The sequence below is a fragment of the Phoca vitulina genome, unplaced genomic scaffold (genome assembly GCF_004348235.1).
Source record: "Phoca vitulina isolate PV1807 unplaced genomic scaffold, GSC_HSeal_1.0 scaffold56, whole genome shotgun sequence".
Taxonomy (NCBI): Eukaryota; Metazoa; Chordata; class Mammalia; order Carnivora; family Phocidae; genus Phoca; species Phoca vitulina.
The window spans coordinates 5,300,467-5,323,397 of record NW_022589759.1 but is presented as its reverse complement, the minus strand read 5'-3'; the positions used below and the strand labels follow the sequence as shown (position 1 = coordinate 5,323,397).

General features: G+C 44.4%; 1 protein-coding gene across 1 annotated transcript in view; it reads left to right on the top strand.

The window, feature by feature from the left end:
* CDH13 (cadherin 13) overlaps window positions 1-22,931 on the top strand; it is a 993,622-nt gene that overhangs the window by 499,001 nt on the left and 471,690 nt on the right. Inside the window, exon 5 of the mRNA XM_032389728.1 lies at window positions 19,487-19,639. Within this exon, the coding sequence (XP_032245619.1) occupies window positions 19,487-19,639 (153 nt within the window). The remainder of the gene's footprint in view (window positions 1-19,486; window positions 19,640-22,931) is intronic.

The window sequence follows — 22,931 nt, the reverse complement described above, 5'->3', positions numbered from 1 at the left end:
AGTGCCTTCTTTGGCTGCCTGACATGCTACCATCTTTTCTTTCCCTTGTTTGTCAGAGTGGGTTTGCATACCACTGACCAAGACCTTGAGGGCCAGGGAAGTTTGGAGCAAGGCCATTGGTGAACCTGTGTTTTTAACTTCACTCTAGGGATGGAATCTCATCATCGAAGCTCGCTGACATTTACTCATCTTGCATTAGTGATACAGCATGGTGCATTTTCCATTCTCATTAGCTATGCTTGATAGAATCTTTAGAAAAGAACATAATTCTCTGTTTCAACAAAATTAAGTCATTTTTTTGTTGTTGCTGTTTTGTGACAGGTGACATGAAAACCTGTGTTATGCGTGTGTGTGTGTGTGTGTGTGTGTGTGCGCGTCCCATCCTAATTTGAGGGCCCTTTCTGACTTTTGGCCTCTGTGGTTTCCTGCTTCCTGTGTCCTTCTGGAACCCCAGACACCGAGCTGCAAGCCCACACCTCCAGCCCCTCCTGCAGGATATCTCCTTTTGAGCAGGATTGCTTGGCACTCAGCTTCCCTGGGAGTTCCCCAAGTCTTATCTCAAAGTTTGAACCCTCCTCTATAGCCTCCTTCCAAATTCTCTTCTCAACCTCTGGTTCTTTCTTTTTTTGGTTGCTCCCAAACTAACAAGCTGGAACAAAAGTAACTACAGTAGGGTAGAAAGGGGTTCTGTTCATCAGGACTGAGAGGTTGTGTGTGACAGAAGCACATTCAGATAGCTGGAGCAAAAGGGTATTTTTTGACCCCCATACCCAGGAAATCCAAGGGTGCATCTGGCTTTAGACCAGCTGGGTCCCAGATTCAAAGAATTACTCTTTCTGCTCCCCCTTTGTATGGTGGCCTCATTCCTTCTGTACAGACTTTCTCCCAACAGCACAAACCGCCTCCTAGCATCATCACCAAAGGCGAAAACCCTCCCCCACCCCCACGAGCTCTCGAAGAAAAGCCTGGGGAGAATAATGTTTGATCCAACATTGGGCAAATGCCCATAAATGATGCTGTCGAAGGCCAGATAGGTTCAGTTTGGCCAGAGGCACATCCCTTTGTGGGTGGGGTCATGGCACACTGATGTGGCATTAGCTGACTGTCGTGGGGCAGGTGGGAGGGCTGATACCGGAAGGGGTGGGTAGTCTGCTAGGTAATCTACAGCTACCAACCTTCCCTACAGTTATAACTGCATACACAGCTCTAGAATTTCACTTGAGGGGAACTCAGTGTTGGGGGGACAGATGCCAGCATTTCTGTTCAACTTTAATTCAATTTATCCAGCACGTCTTGAGCACCTACCGTATGTCCCCACATTGTACCAGATACATAGAGATGATAAAATGATGACTAGAACACTGACCGTACCTCAAGGAGGCTGTTCCTTAGGAGGGGGTCTTCCTAGATTATAGGAATTGATTGATTTGCATGCCTCCCTTTGATGCTAACTAAGACAAAGGAGAAATAGCCCCAAGTGTTACCACTCCATCTCATGAATTATTTTTCCAAGGCAATAAAATTTGAAGATTGCAATTAGTTAACCATTATGAAGACAAATCTGCAAATATTTCTCTCACTGTGGTGACATTTAAAATGCTTCCTGCTCTACCAGTCAATTGGATTTTCCCCCCCATCTTCTCATAATGGCTAATTGCTAAGCAATTGATTGAATCTCCTTTGTTACTACATAATTACTAAGCTGGCCCAAACAAGTGCCCTGACCATTTCTCAGTCTACTCATTTTGGTCACCTAAAGGGCAGGTTTGGGTAGGAATATTCTTATTTGGTTAATCTCTTTGCAAATTATAGATCCGATTGCTGAATGTAGTGATTCAGAGCAAAGGTTCAAAGGGCAGAAAAGCTTAAGTGATCCTCAGGGAAGATTTGCTATCCTGCCTAAGCCTCAGGATTTTTGCATGTAATATGGAGATAGTAAGAATCTACCTCGTAAAGTTTTGGGGAGGGTCGCATGAGATAAGACATTTTAAGTGTTTAGCACCACTGGGACATAATCTTGTAATAAATCATAGGTGCTCATGTTTCATCTAGGCTGCTGCTGATGCAGTCTTAGGGGAACTTGGTCAAAATTCTTCAACGATCTGTGACTCAGGTCCCCATTCTGTAAAATGGGGATGATAAAGCCACCTGCTTCATAGAGTTTATTTGATGACAAAAAAAAAAAAAAAAACATAGAAAGGCGGGGGTGCCTGGGTGGCACAGTTGGATGGTTAAGCCTCCAACTCTTGATTTCAGGTCAGGTCATGATCTCAGGGTCATGAGACTGAGCCCCAAGACAGGCTCCACACTCAGTAGGGGGTCTGCTTCTCTTCCTCCCTCTCTCCCTCTCCCCTCCTCCACTCACACTCACGTGATCTTTCTCTCTCTCTCTCTCTCTCTCTCTCTCAAATAAATCTTTTTTAAAAAGATAGATAGAAAAGCATATGGGATTAATGTGAAGGTCAAAAGGGACGGGAAATGCACACGACGCAGCAAGCCCAGCACCCGTCAGCACTGACTGCTCAGTCGCTGTTGAGTTACTCACAGCACCTGGTGCAGCGCCTGCTACACGCTCAGGGGAGAGCCTTTCCTCGGGCCCCTAAACCCTTGGAAATGAAACTGCAAATACGGGCATGGCGTCTGGTGTGTCCACGGCGTTCCTCCTTCACCCGTGTGTGCTCACAGTGTTCGACAGGTAACTGCTGAGTGTGCAGTACACGTCGGGTCGGTGCTGTGGGTTCATCTCTGTAGAGAATATGGGGGAGAGGGGGAGTACAGGGTCTTCTTCCTTGAGCTGTTTGGAGTTGTGGCCTTTGGATGAATTGCTCAAAATGATCCCGGTGCTTTTTTGACATTTCTGGCTATTATCACAAGATGAGATCTTGCTTATGGTGCTTTGTGTGATTCTAACTCTCTCCCCATATAAAAAGGACATCACGCTCTGAGAAAAGTAATTTCCCCAGAGCCATACCCAAGAAGAAATGTGAATGAGGGCAGTAGCAGGAGCTGAGTTCCTGTGATTAATTGCACGGACCCAGATTTGGCCGTTCCGTGTTGCCGTGTTTCACAGGGAGCTGGAAATGTGGGACTGCGTGGGTATTTGTGTGGTGTGTCACCTGAGCCAGCCCCATGGCTGAGTTCTGGAAGGTTGAGAGGACCTTCGTTTCTAGTTGGCCCAAAATGTGTACACCAGTACAGTGTTGCCCCGACTAGTGCCCAATAAGTGTGGATAGGCTGAGAACTGTATGACACACAGAGGAAACAATACATCCAAGAGGAGGTCTGATTTTCCCTGCGGAGTTTAAATGGTGCACGTGCCTTTATCCCCCCCAAACCCACAGAAACCATCGCTTAAAGGAACATTGAAACTGTGTATTTTTTAGTGGGATATTTGGCCAAGATGGAGGCTTCCGTGGGGGTTATAAGTGGAATGTTGGTGTCAAAGGGCACATACCTAGCTGCCTGGCTCGCTTGGTGAACCAAGTGTTTCTGCCTGGACAGGTGCCGCTGTGAACTGAAGTAGAGTCAGCATCCACGGAGATGTGGAAGTTATGCTTGAAGAGAAGGTGGCAGGGTGTTCTTGATAATAGCTACCTTGCTAACAGATGTTAAGCCAGCCCAGGTGCCAGCTCTTTACCTACATTATCTCTATTTTAATATTTAAACGACCCTCCCCGTGGGTATTATCCCCATTTTACAGTGGAAGGAGCTGAGGGTTAGAGAGATTCGTCGTGTGTTCTCTGACACACAGGTAATTACATGGCTGAGCGAGAACTTGAACCCCCAGCTCTACGTTGCCCACTGTGTTCTCTGAACTCCACACATGGACACAGGACAAGGATTGTTCATATTCTCTTCCTCCGGCTTTGGGGTAGGAGAGCTCTATTTTTTTGGTGCTGGCCCCAGGTTCTCTGCAGGATGGAGGGTATGAGACTCCATTCCCAGTAGAAGCAAGCAGGGTCTCCCAGTGATGTTTTCCCACAATTTCCGTATTCCATTCATCTGTGCAAGAGTGTTGTTCAAAAACAGAGAGCTTCCCCTGAAAGTAATAAAAAATTAAGAACAAGAAAACAGAGAGATTGAGGGTTCCTATCTTTGGCACTTGGTTGATTCATTGCTGTATCTGCTTCTAACTTAAATCACTGGCTCCTTTTCTGTCTTGCTCTGCATCTTCACTAAGGGGTGGTAGAAACAGAACTCGACCCTGCATCATACCAGCCTTGCTTTGCTTGACTGCTCTTCTTGGAAAATCCACTCCAGCTGTTTAGTGTTTGACTTCCTTCTCTGTGAAATGGGGCTAGCAATGCCTCTTTAGATTATGAAAATAATATAATAATACAAGAGAAGCCCCTAGCAAGTTGTCCCAAAGCAGACAATTAATATCAATCTCTCTCTGATTTGTTCCTTGCCCCCACAAGATGGGGAGGGAAAATCAAAAAGAATAAAATATTTCCATTAGAAATGCTGCCATTCAGGGGTGCCTGGGTGGCTCAGTTGGTTAAGCATCGGACTCTTGATTTTGGCTCAGGTCATGATCTTTTTTTTTTTTTTTTTATTATGTTATGTTAATCACCATACTTTACATCATTAGTTTTTGATGTAGTGTTCCATGATTCATTGTTTGCATATAACACCCAGTGCTCCATTCAATACGTTCCCTCTTTAATACCCATCACCAGGCTAACCCATCCCCCCAATCCCTCAGGTCATGATCTTGGGGCCATGGGATTGATCCCCGCACTGGATATGGAGCCTGCTTAAGGTTCTCTCTCTCCCTCCCCCTTTGCCCCTCCCCCTCTAAAAAAAAGAAAGAAAAGAAACACTGCCATTCACACAAGGAATATTTTTTCTGCATTGCAGTATTTATAGTTTGTATGATTCTCCACCTTACAATCCTCCAGGATATCCGATCCCGACATCTGACAGTGTGAAGATCAGTTAGATCAGTTTTTTTTTTTTTCTAAATAACATAATGTTGGCATGGCCCAGGAGGCCTTGGGCTTTTCGGGCTCCTGGGTGGCTCAGTTGGTTAAGCAACTGCCTTCGGCTCAGGTCGTGATCCCGGAGTCCTGGGATCGAGTCCCACATCGGGCTCCCTGCTCGGCAGGGAGTCTGCTTCTCCCTCTGACCCTCTCCCCTCTCATGCTGTTTCTCTGTCTGTCTCTCTTTCTCTCAAATAAATAAATAAATAAAATCTTAAAAAACAAACAAAAAATAAATAAATAAATAAATATAAATAAATAAATAAATCTTTAAAAAAAAGACTGGAGGGAAGTCATCGATATTTTAAAAGAGTTATAACATCCAGCATCCAGTTGAAATATATAGCACATTGTTCGTCTAGCTTTTATTTTGATTTGCTTTCCAGATTTTACTTAATGTACATATGTCAGTTTTGTAAAGGGGATAAAAGTACACCTGATTTTTTATCTAAAAAAAAACTTAATTGCAACTACAACAACTTACAGTCATATTTCTAGTTTATTCTGAAACCGTCTCCTCATTCCTTCTTCTCCTGTCCCCCACGTGTAAAGGGAGAGCATGCACACGTACACACACTATACACACAGACATACAACATTATGACCTGTAAGAATAAATCAGTTGGGACTTGGTACTCAAAACTTAATGCCAACAATTTGCCACTAATGATGCATGAACCGTTGTTAGCCGTGATGGACGTCTGCCCTGGAGGCTGAGAAGTTGGATGTCTCATTGTGGCTTCCATTTGTGATTCACATCCCAAGTCCAGTGTAGAGACAGGAGGTGCGTCTTGATGGATAATAAAAGAGTAGAGATTTGGACAAAGAAAATAATGAGAAAGCAATTATTTAGCAACCTATTTCACCCTTTCCACCTCACTGGGTGGCCCCCATCCTTTGGTGCAGACATAATTTGAAGAACCCAGAGCATATGATTGGTAGTAATTGAATAAATTCATAGGATGGGAACAGGGCTCAGGAGCCTATAAAAGATTCAAGTCCCACTTCCCCTTAGGAGAGAGGTATCCAACCAGTATTAATATTTTAGAAATACTAGAAGGTAGAAGAGGAGCCATTATTCATCACTAGCACCTCCATGGTACTAAAATTAAATAATGGATTTTTTTTAAAGACAGAATTGCTAGAGTTGTGGAACTATAAAAAATATTCCTCTCTTGGAGATGTTGCATTTTTTGCTTTTATCTTTTCTTCTCCTCTTGAGAACATTTTGATTTACTTCTGTGATAAGCTTATAACAACTAAGGAACTTGGGAGGCGGGATGAGCTAGGCTGGGAGGGAGGGGGTTTAGGCAGCTGACAAATGAGCCTGTGTAAATTTGTTTGGCTTCGAGTCAGAAAGCTCCAGGACTGTGCATGCATTCATTTTCCACTGCATAGCATGTGTATCCGCACATACGGGCTGGGGCCCTGGGCCCTGTAATAGTGAGCACCCACTGTGCCATGTAGGCTTGGGGTCTGAGCATGCTTGTGTGCTCAACAGGAGCCCTGTGAAGAAGACCCAGCTATCCCCTTCCTAATCCAGCGAAAGCCTTGAAAACCCCAGCCCTGCTCCTTGAGGATGCGTCTGGTCTAGCTGTGAGGAATTGAGCAGCCAGGAGTTGGCATCACACCAGCATGTGAAGCTTTGGATCGAATCAGTTGGTCTCCGAGGTCTCCATGTCTGGCTGTGCCCCCAGAACTAGCTGTGTAACCCAGCTGGACAAATGACTTTGCTCTCCTGACTCTCACTTTCCCTACCTCTGCAACGGAAATAACACTAACTACCTGGCAAAATATACGTAAAGCTTTAGCATGTTGCCTGACATTTATAAAGACCTTGATGAAAGCAATTATTATCTAGGATGCAACTTGAAGATTTAAAAAAATCCTCTTAATTATAAAATCACTCTTCCTCATATTGACATGTTGCTGTGTTTAGACACACTCAGATGTAATTGTTAGTATTTGTTGAGTGCCCACGGGGTGCCAGCCACAGTACCTTGTGCTCACCAGGACCTCGGGAGCTCGGATCTCTCATCCTCATTGAGATGAAGAAGGAACTGATGTTCAGAGGGGTGAAAGGTTCACTCAACGTCAAACCCAAGGACAAATTAGAGCCAGAGTATAAGCTGACCTCAAACCATTTTCTAAACCACTGCAATGCCGAGGCAGGAGTGGTAGATATTGCTTAGCACCCAGAGATATGAAGTCCAGGGAATGGAAGAGAATCCTTGCCCCTCAATGGGTCAAGAGTGGCTGAGTTGGGTTTAAACAGAGATCCCTGGATGGTGTCTCATTCCTTGCTGGCTTCATGCAGTGCTGATCCACACGTGTTCAGGACTGCTCCAAGCTTCAGACTCAAGGGACCATAGCAGCAAGGAGTGAGAAAGACCTCAGAGTCTTTCTGATACTGGTCACCTGTACCAGAGGGTGGTGAGAGCCTGGACACGACAGAGGCAGGCTTCTCTGTCACCCGGCAGCTGATGCCATCAGCTAGTACTCTCCAACCTTAGAATGTTTCTCTTCTTTTAAGCTGAAATCTGTCTGTTCAGTAACTTATGTTGATTGACTTTCCTGAAACAGCAAAACTAAGCCAATCTCCTCTTCTGTAGGTCTTTAGGTGATGCCCAAAACTATGCCTCCTGCCCCCCTTTCTACATTTCTAATCATTTAAGGGGTCTCACTGTGTTAATCTTATATAGAACAGACCACCTTGGGGTACCTGAGTGGCTCAGTCGGTTAAGCATCTGACTCCTGATTTTGGCTCAGATAATGATCTCAGGGTCCTGGAATCGAGCCCCGCATTGGGCTCCACACTGACCATGGAGCCTGCTTAGGATTCTCTCTCTCTCTCCCTCTCCCTCCGCTCCTCCCCGCACTCACACACTTGCATGCTCTCTCTCTCTCTCAAATAAATAAATCTTAAAAAAAAAAAAAAAAGAACAGACCACCTTGCTTCTCCCTCAAATACATGCTTTCCTTCAGGGTCCCCACCTCATGTAGCCTCTACCCATCCCCATATCCCTGGGAGAAAACACACCACACAACGTGATCTGTTCCGGAGTAATCGGCCACAAGGCAGTTAATGGGCAATTGTGTTTACCCATGGCTGTTTTAAAGGATTAGTTATCCTATCTTGAGAGGAATCTGAAACCCATACGAACCCCACCAAGAGCCTTCCATTTATTGTGCATCTTTTGCAACCCTTCGCCAAAGTATTTACTTATAGTTTGTATGATCCTCTCTTATTGGGCTTCCCTTAGAAAAACCATATTTTAGAAAGCTGTTTACCCAAGGTGACCCCATTGCCTCCAGCTGCCTGTTAATTTCAGGGAGAACACTGCTCTACTCTTAAAAATATGTGTTTCATTGGGATCATTTAATTAGGCAGGCCCCTCGAAATTACTCTCTTGGGAGGATACCAGAGTATCTCTCATAACTCAAGCCCAAGAAGCAAAGCTGGTCCTTACCAGAAGTTGATAAGCCATTTTTAAATCAAGATAGCTGTGCAAGCTCATTGATTTATGCATTTATTTCCTTTCATTTCTGACAATATAGCCTCTCATTTCAGCTTCTCTTTATATAGCCTCTTTATTTATTACAAAATAGTTAGTTGTCTCCTGTGCACCATGCACTGTTCACAGCCATGAACAAAACAAAAGTCCCTGATAACATGAAGCATGTATGTTAATGGTAAACAGAGATAATAAACGGATAACTATGTCAGGTGATGATGGGTTCTGTGAAGAAAAACAAAACAGGGCAATGGACATAGAGAATGATGTTGGAAGGAAAGCCACTATTTTTTTTTTTAATAAGGTGGGCATGGAAGTCCTCACTGAATAGATGACTGTAATTCGAGAACTCAGGGACAGTGAAGGAATGAGCTATACAGATATATACCTGGTAATATCCTGTGAATTAAAGCCATTTACCAGACACCATTGCGAAAAGGGACTGTGATATTTTGGTAGAAAAGTATAATTTAAAGGCCATGTGTGAGGCATAAGATTAATTAATACTGGAGAGGATAATTCACCATCTACAGGGCCTCGTATACACACACGTATTCATTGCTCTCTCTCTTTCTGTTTTCCAAGTAGACTATTTTCTTTGTCAAGATCCACACTTATGGCCCGAAAGGGTCTCCCCAAAATGGTACATTAGGCTTTTACACTGATAAGACTTTCAGAGTCCGTAGCCCTTACTTAACTAACTGACTCAGTCTCACCCTGTCCCAATACTAGGGCTTCCCAAAGAGATGATCTGATTGGCCAGGCTCAGGTTTTGGCTAGGAGCCTCTGGTTCAGGAGAGGGTAACCCCAGGGCTGAAACAGGGGTAGGCCCAATCAAGGCACTTTGGGGAAAATGGCAGCAAAACAGGATGGGAGGATGTGTGTAAACATAGCAACAGATGAGGCTGAAAACAGAGGCAGGGGGTGGGTTGTAAAGAGTGTTGAATGCATGACTGAAGGAGCCTGAGTTTTCTCTGAAAGTGATGGCATGAGGGCTTTTGAAAGATTTTAATCATGTATGACCCGATTGTGAGAGATAGCTGCTTCAGGAAATGAGGAACTTTGAAGCCATGCACAGGTCCTTCTAACCAAGGTACATGCAAGGCAGAATAGAGTATCAGGCTTTAAGTTGAAAATGATTGACATTTTATTTATGTTTGACACTGCTTGTGTTTCCAAGCATCGGACTTAACATTAAAATTTGTCCTGAATTATAAGAATAATTAGAATAAGTGTTGAAACTCTCAGCAAAGTGGCAGCCAACAGGCATTTCCAGGGAGAAATTGTTCAAATTGTTCGTGTTTATTGCTTCCAAATGGGAATAGCTCCAGGTTCATAATGCTGATTTTGTTACATTGCTTTCTCTGAACTGTGGTTCAGATGAGTGCATAAATATTTGGTTTGATATTTCTTTGGGAACTGTAAAACTCTGAACTGATGGAAGGGAGAGGAGCAGAGCAATGGCGAGGAAGGAAAGTTGGTAAGAGATTAAGTGTGTATATTTCAACAGTGCCCAAGGGCATGATTAATTTATTATCCTTTTAGATGGCAGAATGCATGCAGAAACCTCCAAATTATGCCATTACTATGACAAAGCTAAGAGGGTGTGAGAAGGTAAAGATATTCCTGCCAGGAATTTGATGTATGGGGAGAATGGGTGACCCACTGGATACATATAAATCTGAGAATGGAGACTTGAAAGTCCCTCATCTTGCCTCTGCCACTGGCATAAGGCCTGAGATGAACATCTCTGCTCTCAGCCTTCATGGGGTGGGCATGTCACCAGGAGGCCAGACTGGAGCACTGTCAACAGCGCCAGGCTCTGAAGCTTTGTTGATTCTACTTCTGGGCTGTTTCCACTCAACCCAGCATACATTGATTAGTTGGCCATATGGAGTCTGGCTTAAAACCATGGGCTCTGGATACTTGGATTCAAATCGAAAGTTGTTTCCTAGCTGACTTTGCCAAGGTGTGTGGGACTCAGTTTATTCCTCTGTAAAGTAAAGATTAATATCAGTACCTATTCCATAGAGCTGTTGTAAGGATTAAATAGAACTATTGTATGTAAAATGTTTAGAATAAGTGTGGCAAAGAGTTCGTGTTCAATAAAAAGTAGCTCTGTCATTGTCCTCCTCCTCCTCCTCATCATCATTATCATCATTTAATAGTTACAAAAAGAACAATTGCATTATTGAACATTTTATGTATTTAAGCGTTGCATATCTCCCAGATCATTTACTCACCATATTTCTTTTAGGATGGGCATTATTTCCCCCATTTTGCAGAGGATGGGAGTGGGGCTAAGAGAGGCCATATTGCTTACAAAAGTCCCCATTGCTCATGAGCTCTGAGCTGGGATGCAGACACCTCTTTACCTATCTTCCAACCCTGTTCTCCTAAACACATTAATCGGGATGGGTTAGGCCCTGCTGTAGTGATAAGCAATCCCCAATTTCAGTTGATCAAACTAACAGAGGTTTAATTAAGCTCTATGTCCATTGAGGGTTAGGTGGAGGCTCTGCTCCTCCTCACCATCATTCTTTCCTTGGGATCTAGGTGGATGAAGTCACCACTATTTGGAAAATTGCTGGTCACGTAGAGAAAGCAGAAAAGAACATGGATAAGCACACCACAGCTCTTAGAGCTTTTGCTCAGAAATAGCTGAAGTGACACATGTCACTTTCACTCACACTTCATTGGCCAAAACAAGTCATATGACCACAATCAACTTCAAGTGGCTGGGGAAATCTAGTCCTACTGTGTGCCCAGAAGGAGAGGAGCCAGAAAAGCACAGCCTCAGTGACTACTCCCTACTATCATAAGTCATCCATAAATAGAATAGACTGCAGGTATAAAAGATCTAGAGTTTTTACCAGAGATTTCAGGGACCATCTTGATTTTCAGTAGAACAACAAGAGTTAAGGTCAAAGAAAATGTTTAGCTTATTCTCTTGGACAATAAAGTATGAAAAAGTGTGATACTGATGGCCAATGAATGGACTTTGGGTCCAGACAAGAAAAGCATAATGACTGAATAATCCAAAAATGACCCTCTTTCTCTGATCTGCTGTAGCATCTTCCAGCACATGTGTGATGTTGCATAATCTAGACTTCAGGGAATGCATAGAAGTGTGAGCCCCTGGGGATGGCAAGGACTCTGGGACTCATAAATGGTCAATAAATGCTTTGAATGGAAGAAAAGGAGGTGGAGGGAGACTGTGTGTTAGAGGAAGGAAACACCTTTTCTAAAGTCATGAGAGAGAAACTAACCATGAGGCTAAGTGAATGGTGGTATAAGTTTGGTATATATTATTAACAAACATAAACTGTGTTCTTGCGGTGAGAACAGCACTCTGCCAATTACAAATTTAGATATGCGGAGTCATACAACAATTGTCTTTTTGTGACTGGTTTATTTCACTTAGCATAGTGTCCTCAAGTTTCTTCCATATTGTAGCATGTGTCAGAATTCCCTTCTTTTTTAAGACTGAGTAATAATCCGTTTTATGGATATGCCACCTTTGGTTTCTCCATTCATCCTTTGTTGGACACTTGTGTTGCTTCCACATCTTGGCTCTCATGAATAATGCTATAGAATACTCACTCTTTCCATGTGTCATTGGATCATTTAGTAAAGATGATATCACACGTGGCCACTGATAAAATTTTTTTAAAACCTCAAAAGTAGAAATTTCATAAGCCACATTATTATATAAGTTGGAAATAAATAATTAAAATACTGTAAATACTTATAAATTAAGAAATAGTCTCATTAAAAAATTCTACAGCCTAGAGAAAATAGCCCAGAAGTATAAACTATCAGAAAATAATGCCACAAAATTGTCCACAAATTAACACTGAAAGCTATGGAACTCAGCATAAGCCGTACTTAGGCATAATCTTAAATGTCTTTGTTATAAAAGAAGAGAAACAAAGCTGGTGTGATGATAGTGCTAAGAGATGAAGAGTAAGGATAGTGGATTCAGACATCCCCTCATCTTGTCTTCCTTCCCAAGGACACCACCTTGCCCTTAACCTTAATGACCTCCATGGCACAATGGGAACCCTTCGAACATGATGGTGGACACAGCCAGCCCTAGCTAGGATGAGAACCACAAGAGTCTATGGTGGGTCTGTGCCTATCATCCACCTTTGGTGGATTGCCAGGGTGTTGGTTCAGTGTTTCTGCACCAGGAGATTGGGACTCTCGGCCCTGGGTTTTCCCTAGTTCTCCTCCTTAATTTATGACCTAGTGGCTGAAAGTAGTTGAGCAGCACGAGGGGGAGGAAAGGGCATGGATCTAATAGCTGCCCAGACCGCTGAACAGCCAAGTTCAAAGGCATGTCAAGGACCAAACCACAGCTGGGAATTAATTAGTGCTTACAGATCACCTTAGGGAACCAATCTAATGTTAAAACAAATGCCTTCTAATAACTATAGAAGGCAGTAAGTGGGTTTTTTTTTTTCCTATTTAACATGGAATAGACAACATCTTCAAAATTAGCATGTACATCAAGCTCTAGTAATTCCTCTTACGTATTTAAAAAAGTGATTACCAAAAATATTCTAAGGGTGAAGGAAAAATATACCCCAACCTCCATCCTCCAAAGACCTGTGCTGTTCACATGTGACTTATTCCCTTTGGTGATTTGCAGGGGAGGGAGTGAATTATTTTTCAGTTGTTCATCCTTTTGATCATATTGTGTGTGTGTGTGTGTGTGTGTGTGTGCGTGCACATGCGTGCATATAGTCTTCTATCTTTTGAAAAGAAATGTCTCCTGATTTTCTAAATAGAGAAGAATTAGAGTCATCACTTTAGTTGGCTGTGACTGGGAAGAAGTTCCAGGGTATTTGTCTTGGAACTTCTTTGCCGTCAAGCACAATGTCTCCTTAGACAAGGGGTCTCCACACAAGGGGACCTTTGCAGATTATTAGGACGGGGAGGGCTCTAAGTCCCTTCCTGACTCCTAGGTATTACCACTGCCTAGGAAGTTAACTTTAGGGATTTGTAAAAAGAGAAATGAAAAGGTTTTGATGTTGCACAGGTAAAAAGAGAAATGAAAAGGTTTTGATGTTGCACAATTTTTTTTAAAGGTTAGGACAAAAGACCTTATTTTTAAAATGTGAGTTTGGGTTTATGAGCATTTTGTGATCATATAAAAACCTGCAAATAAAGTCATACTTCTTTACTCAAAGTTTTCATCAAGTATCTTCTGTGTTCCAGACCCAGGAAATTTTAAAGAGAATAAGAAATAAATAGCCCAAGGGATAATCACCACCAACAACAAAGAGGCCATCTGCTCTCTCTGCTCTAATAGACCTCGCTGGTGAGCAGGGCTAAGCCTCGAGGATGAGGTTCATTCCTCATGGAGCAGGGCGGAGGAGGTCAAGAGAAGCTTCAGTAAGTGGGCAATCCTGGTGCTGAGTCCAGAAAGAGGAGGAGGGGTCTCGGACAGACAGGCTGGGGGACAGAAGTCCAGCTGCCCTAGGTCCAAAGAAAGTGAACAAAGTTCAAAAGGTCTGTGGTTGGTTGTGGCCAAAGTTAGAATTGTAGAATCAGGTGCAGACCCATCAGGAGGGCCCCTGAGAATTGACCCTGGGAGCAGTACAGAACCATGATGAATTCTAGCCTGGGAACTGTCATGGTGAGATTTGTGTTTCTATTCTAGAATGGCCATTCTGGTTGCAATTAGAACAGGAGATGAGAAAAAAGAAATCAGAAACTTGCAGGCCAGTGAGGAGGTGATTATCACATTGATTTACTTACTCGGTATGCAAATATTTATTGCACTATGTACCATTCTAGGCCCTTAGAACAAAACAGACAAAGTCTCTAGTGGAGATCTGAGTTCAAGTATACACACAAGAAGTCGGGGCCAGAACTCTTCAGCAAACATGGTATACAAAGCTAGATGACTGTGTCATGTTTATATATGGAATACATCTTCCATGGGGGGAAAACCGATGTCAGTACAATGAAAGAAAATTCTGAACCACACAGAGACACCAGAATGAACAATTAAAAACCACATTGACTAAAGGCCATGTGGGGTCCTGGACTGGATTTTGGATCAGAAAAAAGAAGTGGGAAAACTAGAGAAACTTGAATACATAAAATCTAGATCTTGGTTAGTTCATAGTCATGTATCACACAGTTGTGACCACGGTATGTAAGATGTTAACATTTGGGGAAATTAGATGAAAGGTAAATGGGAAATCTGTACTATCTTTGCAACATTTCTGTAAATGTAAAATTATTCCCCCAGAAAGTTTATATGTAAACTTTTTTAATGTATCCCAGCCACATTGAATAGAAAAAAAAATTTGTAGAAAAATTTATACAGAATGATCCTACTTGTGTAAAAACATTCAAAACTGCTGTATGTTCTATGAGTGCGTATGTGTATAAATTCATGGAAGAATCCCTTAAAACTATACACAACCAGAAGACAGAGGTGGGAACAGGACTTAGGGGATTCAGAGGAGGGCCTTGGTTTGCCCATAATGTGCTAGTCTAAGAAATATGCAGCAGGACCGTCCTCTGCAATTCAGATCAAGCAATCACTGCCTCAGTATTTCTTGTCCCTCCGTGGGTGCAGAGGACTCTGGTCCCAGCGGAGCCGTGCCACCCCGATAGCCGGTATGCTGGCCGCCCCATGGCTACCTGGGAAGTCACTTTACCCAGGTACATAGCAAGATGCCTGTGTGCTATTCACATGCCTTTAAGGCTGTTGGCACCCAGGGCCAGAGTTCTTTCTCATCATTAGCTATGTCTTTTGTTTTTTGTTTTTTCCATTCAAACTCAGAGGATAAGTAAGGAAGGCAAAAAAAAAAAAAAAAAAAAAAAAACCCACAGGGAAAAAAAAAGAAAAAAAAAAAAAAAAAAAAAAAAAAAAAATCCCACTGTGAAAAGAAGTGCTGAATTACAAAGACCAATAGGAGAGACCAGCTAATTGTGAAGCCCTGCTCTGTGGGATGATGGGTGTTAACAGCTGCCACAAGAGCAGAGACTCACAGCAGGATTTGTTCTGACCAGGAGTGCCCTGGATGTCTTAAATCCCATCACATTAAACAACAACAAAAGGACTAACCCCCTGGGGCCACAGCCCTGGAGCAGCACAGGGTAGTTTTCCCGAGAGGAGTATAGTGTAATAAAGCTCGTCTGCAAACCCTCTTGACTAGGGTGGGATAGCTCCGATGTGTGGCTCAAGGTCTCCTTGGGTTTGTGGCCATTGCACACCTGCTCTCTCCCCAGATCAGTGAGGCTGGAGTGGGCTGGGGTCCTTCTGAAGTCCCAGCTGGGGACCCAGAAGCCGGAGATATGGTGGGTGATTCCTAAATCTCAACCGAGCCAGGACTCCTGGCTTTTCCCTGGAACGCAACCCCCACCCCCATGCTTTCCCCTCCAAGGTTTCTTCAAACCGTAGGGTGTTTGGACGCAGTTGGAGATGTCAGTCTTGGGGAAGTAGCAACTCTGCTTTACTGACATTCTAGAAAACAGGTTTTTAAATTAGAGTTCCTAATAGTGTCATATGTTTAAAATAGGTCTAGAGAGGAGTAGCAAACAGACCTAGCCTTTTGTCAGCATAATGCTCCAAATGGTAGCAGTGGAAACCAGCACCAGTTATAATGGGTATGGATGGTGCTGAAATCTGTCTAAATCAGTAGTCCTCAAACTGTGGCGTACGTCGCAATTATCAGGGCACTCGTCAAAGCCCACGTCACCAAGCCCCATCCCCAGGGTTCCTGATTCGGGAGCTCTGGGTGAGGCCTGGGAATTTGCATTTCTAACAAGGTGATGCCCATGCTGGTCCAGGGAACCACATCTTGAGACATGTCCCTGGGCTGGTGGCCCCATAATGCTCATTAGTCTGGGGGTGCCATACTTGGTGTGGCTGTGGGCGCTCCTTCAAAGTGGACATGGTTCTGAGGACCGGGAGGCAGATTCAGTAGATCTGTCAAAAGCCAAGCCTTTAAAAACAGAAATATTGAGAGAGAGGGGAGTCATGCAGCACAAAGCAGAGGTGATCACAGCAGGACTTCCTTCTTCTCTGCGAAGAAGTCATTTAAATCCAGCAGCCAAGACCCTGCTTCTGTGGGGTCAGGTGGCTCAAGCTCTCTGAGAGCAAGGAAATGACCCAGAACTGACCTTGATGGCAGGAGGAAAGGTGGCTCCGGGGGGGATTTCTGGGTCCAGAACTCAGTGCTAAGGGGCAAACAGAAATGGGAGGGTGGCCATATTTGCCCCAAGAGGGCCTTCAGGACCATCTCTGACTGTGTGCCTTCTAGAAAGTCTGGGAGGCTGTACTCCCAGCCCTTTCTGAGCAGGGCAGCGTCCAGAAAGGAGATCAGAGCACAGAAGACCTCCCCTGGCAGGGCTTCACCAGTGAGCTGTGTCTGGTACACAGATGGGGTCAGAAGTCCACTCCTGGGAGCACCACAGCTCATGTAGATTGCCCATGTTCATTTCCCGTCACACTGTCTCCTGACTTAATACGGCCTTTGGATAGGACCTGCCTACCTTAAGTGTGCTCAGGGGAGCAAGAGGAAGAGGTTTTAATCCACACTGAAGTGGTAAAAGGGGGGAGGAAGGGAGAGTAAACAGGGAGGTGACAAAGAAGGCAGATTTTGATCAGTGGCCCCTTCCCACAGTAAGCCTGTTTCCAGAGCACTTCTCGTCTCAAACCAGAGATGTTTGTAAGTCTTGTGTTTTGAAAGGAAATTTGTTCTCTTAGAAAGGGATTCTTTTTTAATACTATGGTTAAGATGCTCTTTTTATGCCTGGAAGTCTCCGTCTTACCCAATGACAACGAAGCTGTGTCGGTGTGATTTTGCTGTGATTATTACTCTCAGTATGGTGATCGTTAGCTACAATTCATTGAGTACCTTCTGTGAGCCAAGAAGTGCACTTTGCACACACTATCTCATTAAACCCTCAGCAACCCTGGGACGTGAGCGGTGTTTTCCTCATTTTTACAGATGAGGAAATGGAGAGCCAAGTAGGCAAAGAACCATGTTCCAGGTTCCAGAGCTGACCACTGGCCAAGCTAGGATGAGAGCCTATGCTTGTCTGAACAGTGGTGTTCTAAAGTAAATAGATGCTGGAACTGGTTCCGGCTGTAGGCCAGGCACTGGGATCCCGGGGTGATCCCAACATGCTGAGGCTGTTGACCTCGTGGAGCTCCCCAGCAGGAGGGAGTGGGTCATGGGGAGAATGTCAGTTGGATTAAATCAAGTCAAGCAGTGATTAAAAAACTCTTTTCATCAGAAGATACCACATGCCTTATTTTTAGTCTTGCTTTAGATGATATTTTATGTTAATCTTAAAAATGCAAACAGAGATAATTGGTGTTTAATCAAAACCCTCAATGTATTTAAGTAAAATTTTAAATCAGAAAAAAAACAACAACAACACTGCTCTATGGAACTGTGTCCGGTCTGTCAACTGGTCACAGCAGAGGAACCTGGGCATGAGGGTCATGCTGCCTTAGGCTCCACTGCCACCTGGTGGCAGACATCGGAATTGCAGGCATGGCCGCCACAGCAATGGCGTCGGGGAGACTGATTCCACCAGAAGGCCCATTTCCTGTCCTGTCCCCCAAAACCCTCCGGCACGGGTGACAGTGTTCCAATAGGTGCCTGGTCATTTGTAAATTGGTTACAGCTGGATCAGTATCAGCTTTCATTTTGCTGTCTGTCCTGAATATCTACTGTGGTCAGGTGACCTTTACATTGTTACCATCGGGGGGAAAAAGTTGTTACCATCGAATTCATGTTCACATATTGATGATAAAGTGACATTAAATATACACGAATCCTTGGACAAACTCAAGAACCACTTCATGCAAATAATGGTTCTCTCTTTAGCTGGGAATCTTCAAACACTATTAAAAAAAAAAAAACATAGCTTGTCTCCTAATTACCCCTCAACCGCCCTCAAACCATGCTAATGACTCCCCGTTTCTGGGTCGTGTAGGCTCCCCCTTGCCGGCGTACTGCCTGTGTCTGTCCTGTTCCCTCTGCCAGAACCATCTTCCTGCATCTTATCACCTGAATTCTCTTCAAATGTCAAATCAAGCCTGACAACCTGTAGGGAATTATCTTAAATTCAGAAGTGTCAACGTTGCATAGCAATGTCCCTATAGAAACGGGAGGTGGGTTCTGAATCCCGTCTTCATCTCTTTAGCAGCTCTGACCGTGGCTTCATCCATGAAGTACAAATGATAATGTCCCCTACCACCAGCATTGGTGCGAGGGTTTTTTAGGTGTGTAAATGTGTGTAAAATGCTTCCTGAGCGGGGCGCCTGGGTGGCTCAGTCACTAAGCGTCTGCCTTCGGCTCAGGTCATGGTCCCAGGGTCCTGGGATCGAGCCCCTCATCGGGCTCCCTGCTCAGCGGGAAGCCTGCTTCTCCCTCTCCCACTCCCCCTGCTTGTGTTCCCTCTCTCGCTGTGTCTCTCTCTGTCAAATAAATAAATAAAATCTTTAAAAAAAAAAATGCTTCCTGAGCATCGTGCCTGCTACCCAGAACCAATGGTGCAGGTGACATTGTTGATGACTGAGTTTTGTAAATAGTTAGAACTTCGGTGAATGCCTGCCCACTACAGGACTGCCCACTCATTTTTTTCCCATTGTCTATTTGGTCTGGCTTGCAGAAAAAAAAAAAAAATCTTTTTCTTGAGAGTAACAATAAGAATGTCCAATCTTGAATGTCCTGGAGTGATTTCCCATCTAGATCTATCCCTACCTGTCCGTCCCCCTCCCACCATGCTGGAAAGTTTCCCCAGCTGTAAGCCGCAAAGATTTGCATGTCAGGATGAAAGGTGTTAAGCAATGATGCTATTTTTGGTGATGCTGCCTTAGTCGAGTTTATCTGGCCGCCCTGCGGTGGCACCTGTGATTAGTGGATTGGTCACTGAGTTATACTGAAAATGTGCTTTCTCTGTGTTTTCCAGCCAGAGTCTTAAATGTCATTCTGTTTCTCTGACCAGGTAGTCGATAGTGACAGACCGGAAGGGTCCAAGTTCCGGCTCACTGGAAAGGGAGTGGATCAAGAGCCTAAAGGAATTTTCAGAATCAATGAGAACACGGGTAGCGTCTCCGTGACACAGACCTTGGACAGAGAAGCGATCGCTACTTATCAGGTGAGTGTTCCTCAAGTGCCCACCCTGAATTGCAGACGTGTGGCTTTTCTGAGACTATTGTCTTCCCACTGAGCTCGTTATTTCTGTGCTTCATCAAACCTGGAGCTGTGCGGCTTTAAGTGTGTCTCTGTGAGAGCCAAGTGGCACTGAACCCCAGCAGGGTAACAGTAGGGGCCCCTTTCTCATCAGCAGAGCCTGCAGGCCTCTGTGAGACTTTGGGCACTGGAGACCAAGAAGGGGGACCCTTGGGGGATCTCAGAGGAGGTCAGAACCGCGAGGGCAGCTTGGGCTTTCCAAAAACTGGCTCAATTATGAACAGCTATAAAAGGTGTGAACCCTTGGATGGGATCATTGTACTTTTAGAAATCTACCCTAAGGAAATAGGGAGGAATTTAGACTTTTGTGTAATGCTGTTATAGCAAGACACGATCCTTAAAATGGAACCAATTTTGCTAAATATTCAGCAATGGGGGAGTGGTTAAATTATGGCACAACTTTGCAAGGAGGTTTTGTACATTTAAAACACTTTTGAAGAAGTTCTGGTTATATGGGAGAAATTCAAGATATTGAGTGGAAACAGACACACAAATACATATGGTATCCTCCATGCAAATTGAGTATTTGCACATATCACAACAGGTGTAGATTTGTGAAGAAACATGATGGAAGAAAAATCAAAGTGTTAATGGTTGTATTTGGGTGTTACTGACTTTTTCTTTGTTTTTCTGATTTTTCTACAAAGTACTTAAGTTTATTTTTTAAAGAATTATTTATTTATTTTAGAGAGAGAGTGAGCGGGGGCAGGGGCAGAGGGAGAGAGAGAGAGAAGCTCAAGCAGACTTCCTGCTGAGTGCAGAGCCCAATGCGGGGCTCGATCCCAGGACCCCGAGATCATGGCCAGAGCCAAAACCAAGAGTCAGACGCTTAACTGACTGAGCCACCTAGGTGCCCCTTAAGTTACTTTTTTATGGAGAAATAAAAGGCTCTTTGTAAAAGGGTAGTTTCAGAAGTGGATACCCATTCAGGACACACAGACCAGAGCAGTGGCAAACAGATATTGGGGTGAGCACTAACTCTCATATGGGCTTGAGGTCAGTCCTCTCCCTTCTTTACAACACCCCCCAAAACTTCCCTTCTCACAGCCTGTGTTACAAACCCAGGCCTCTGAGGGTATGAGCTCATTCTTTGAGAAATGAGATGGAATTCTCGGCCATTTTCAGGAAATGCCCTCCGTGGGGCGCAGTGCGCTGAGCTGCAAGCAGGCGCCGTGGGGACAAGGCTCAGCCAGCAGTGTTTGTGTTCCGTCGTCATGGCCTTGGCCTGTGCATTTCCCTGGATCGGGGTCAGGAGGTGGTGGTCAATTTATAGGACAAGATTTAGCATCTCTGGTTTTCTTGGTCAAAACACCACGTAAGAATAATCCAATCCCACGGCAGCAACACTACTCTCTCTCACCCAAACCTGTGTTGTTCCTTTATTAGAGACAGAGGGTAGAGGGACAGTCCATTGAAAAGTAAGTGCTCTGGATGGAAAACGGGTACCCTGGGGTCTGGCCTGCCCTGTCATCCCGAGCTGTTGACCTTGGGAAGACCATGTAAGCTCTGGTCCTCAGGATCCCATCCATAGAATTCGAGTCCCCCCTCATCTCCCTATCGGATTGCTCTGAGTTTCCAGGGCATTGAAGACAGTGTGAGGGTGTTGGAGGAATCCAAGAACTGGACAAGTAGAAGCTGCCCAGGGAAGGTGCTGGAACCGTTTCTGTCAGCAGATCTCATGCTGAGCAACGTGCCCAAGGGTCCTGGGTCCGGGGAAGACGAGGGTGCTTCCCAGACCCCGCTCTCAGAAGCTTTGCCAAAGGGTAGATGCTGCGAGCATCTGCAGGGGTACCATCTGTCAGAAATCACCAAAGGGTGAGCAGAGTGTCCTTAGTGTATACTTGCGGGGAACCTGGTTGTTGCAGAAACTGAATGCTGCACCCTCTGAAAGTGGTGACCTCGACAGCAACCAGAGGGTACGTGGCAGCTGTCGGAGTCTAGCTGCTGCCTGAAAAGCCAGCACCAGTCCATAGGTGCATGGCCTCGTCTCTTTCCACGCCTATCATGGGAAGAGCCATTAGTTTTCAGACACGGGAAACTAAGGATACAATACATTTTATAATGTCATAGCACAGTGATCACGTTTAAGAGCTCTTCGTGTCGCAAATTGCTATTTGAGGCTCAGCACTGCTACCTACTGAGCTGTGTGATCTTGGGCAATGCACTTACCCTCTCTGATCTTACAATTCTCATCCATGAAACGGGGATAGTACTAGCGCCTCTAAGGACTGTAGAAGCTAAAATTGCTAGCTTTAATCAGCTTTCAGTTGTTCATCAGTGAGTAAAATAGAGCCTGGTCTGTGGCTTGGAACTTCTCATATTTTTTTTTCCTTAAAGTGAAGCCATATAGTATCATAGCAATTAAAAACATAATTTTGTACGCAGCCGCATTTGCTGCACCGGATGATATCACAGACTAGCTGTGGAAACTTGGGCAGGGGGTCTGTCTCAACTTTCTCGTCTGTAAAATGGGAATGATAATAATACTATCTTAGAGGATTTTAATGGATTAAATAAGTTAATATGTGTCACGCATTCAGAATGATGCCAGAAACCCCGTGAGCACTATATGATCTTACCACATGAGTGAGAGATTCATGATGGATGGTCAAGGACGGTTGTAGCCCAGCCTGCCCAGATCAAGCGTGAACTTTCCATGGGTGATATTGAGTTTATTTTATAGTTTCATAGCATATTGATTAATTATTCACTTTTTTCTACATATATTTGACTGAAGACCTACAGAGTGAGGCACTCCCTCCAAGGTGTTAGGGGAATCTGGTGGGAAACCAGACACACCGGGTTCCCAGCCTTCACGTAGCTTTTGTTTTAATGCCTAGGCTTTGTTTCACAATGAACTGCTTTAAACTCCTCACCATTGCGCGTGTGATCTGCTGGCCCACGGTGCCTTGTTCATCATGTGGCTTAGTTTACCCCTGGGCACAGGGCCACGAGTGCGCAGTGGGGAGATGCTGGTCCTGGTGGGAATGCGGGGTCTTACAACAGCCCAACAGCAGCCTGGCCCAGAGCCACTCTCCCCTAGCCTTAGGGGCCCGGTTTCTAACACTATACCCCCCACGCCTCTTGCTTGCTCCTTTATTAGTCTTTGTCCCATTTCCTTCCTGTCCTTGCTGAGGAATGTCCCCATCACCCTCTGTTTGGTTCTCCTATTTCTAGATTTACTGGGTTACTCTAGT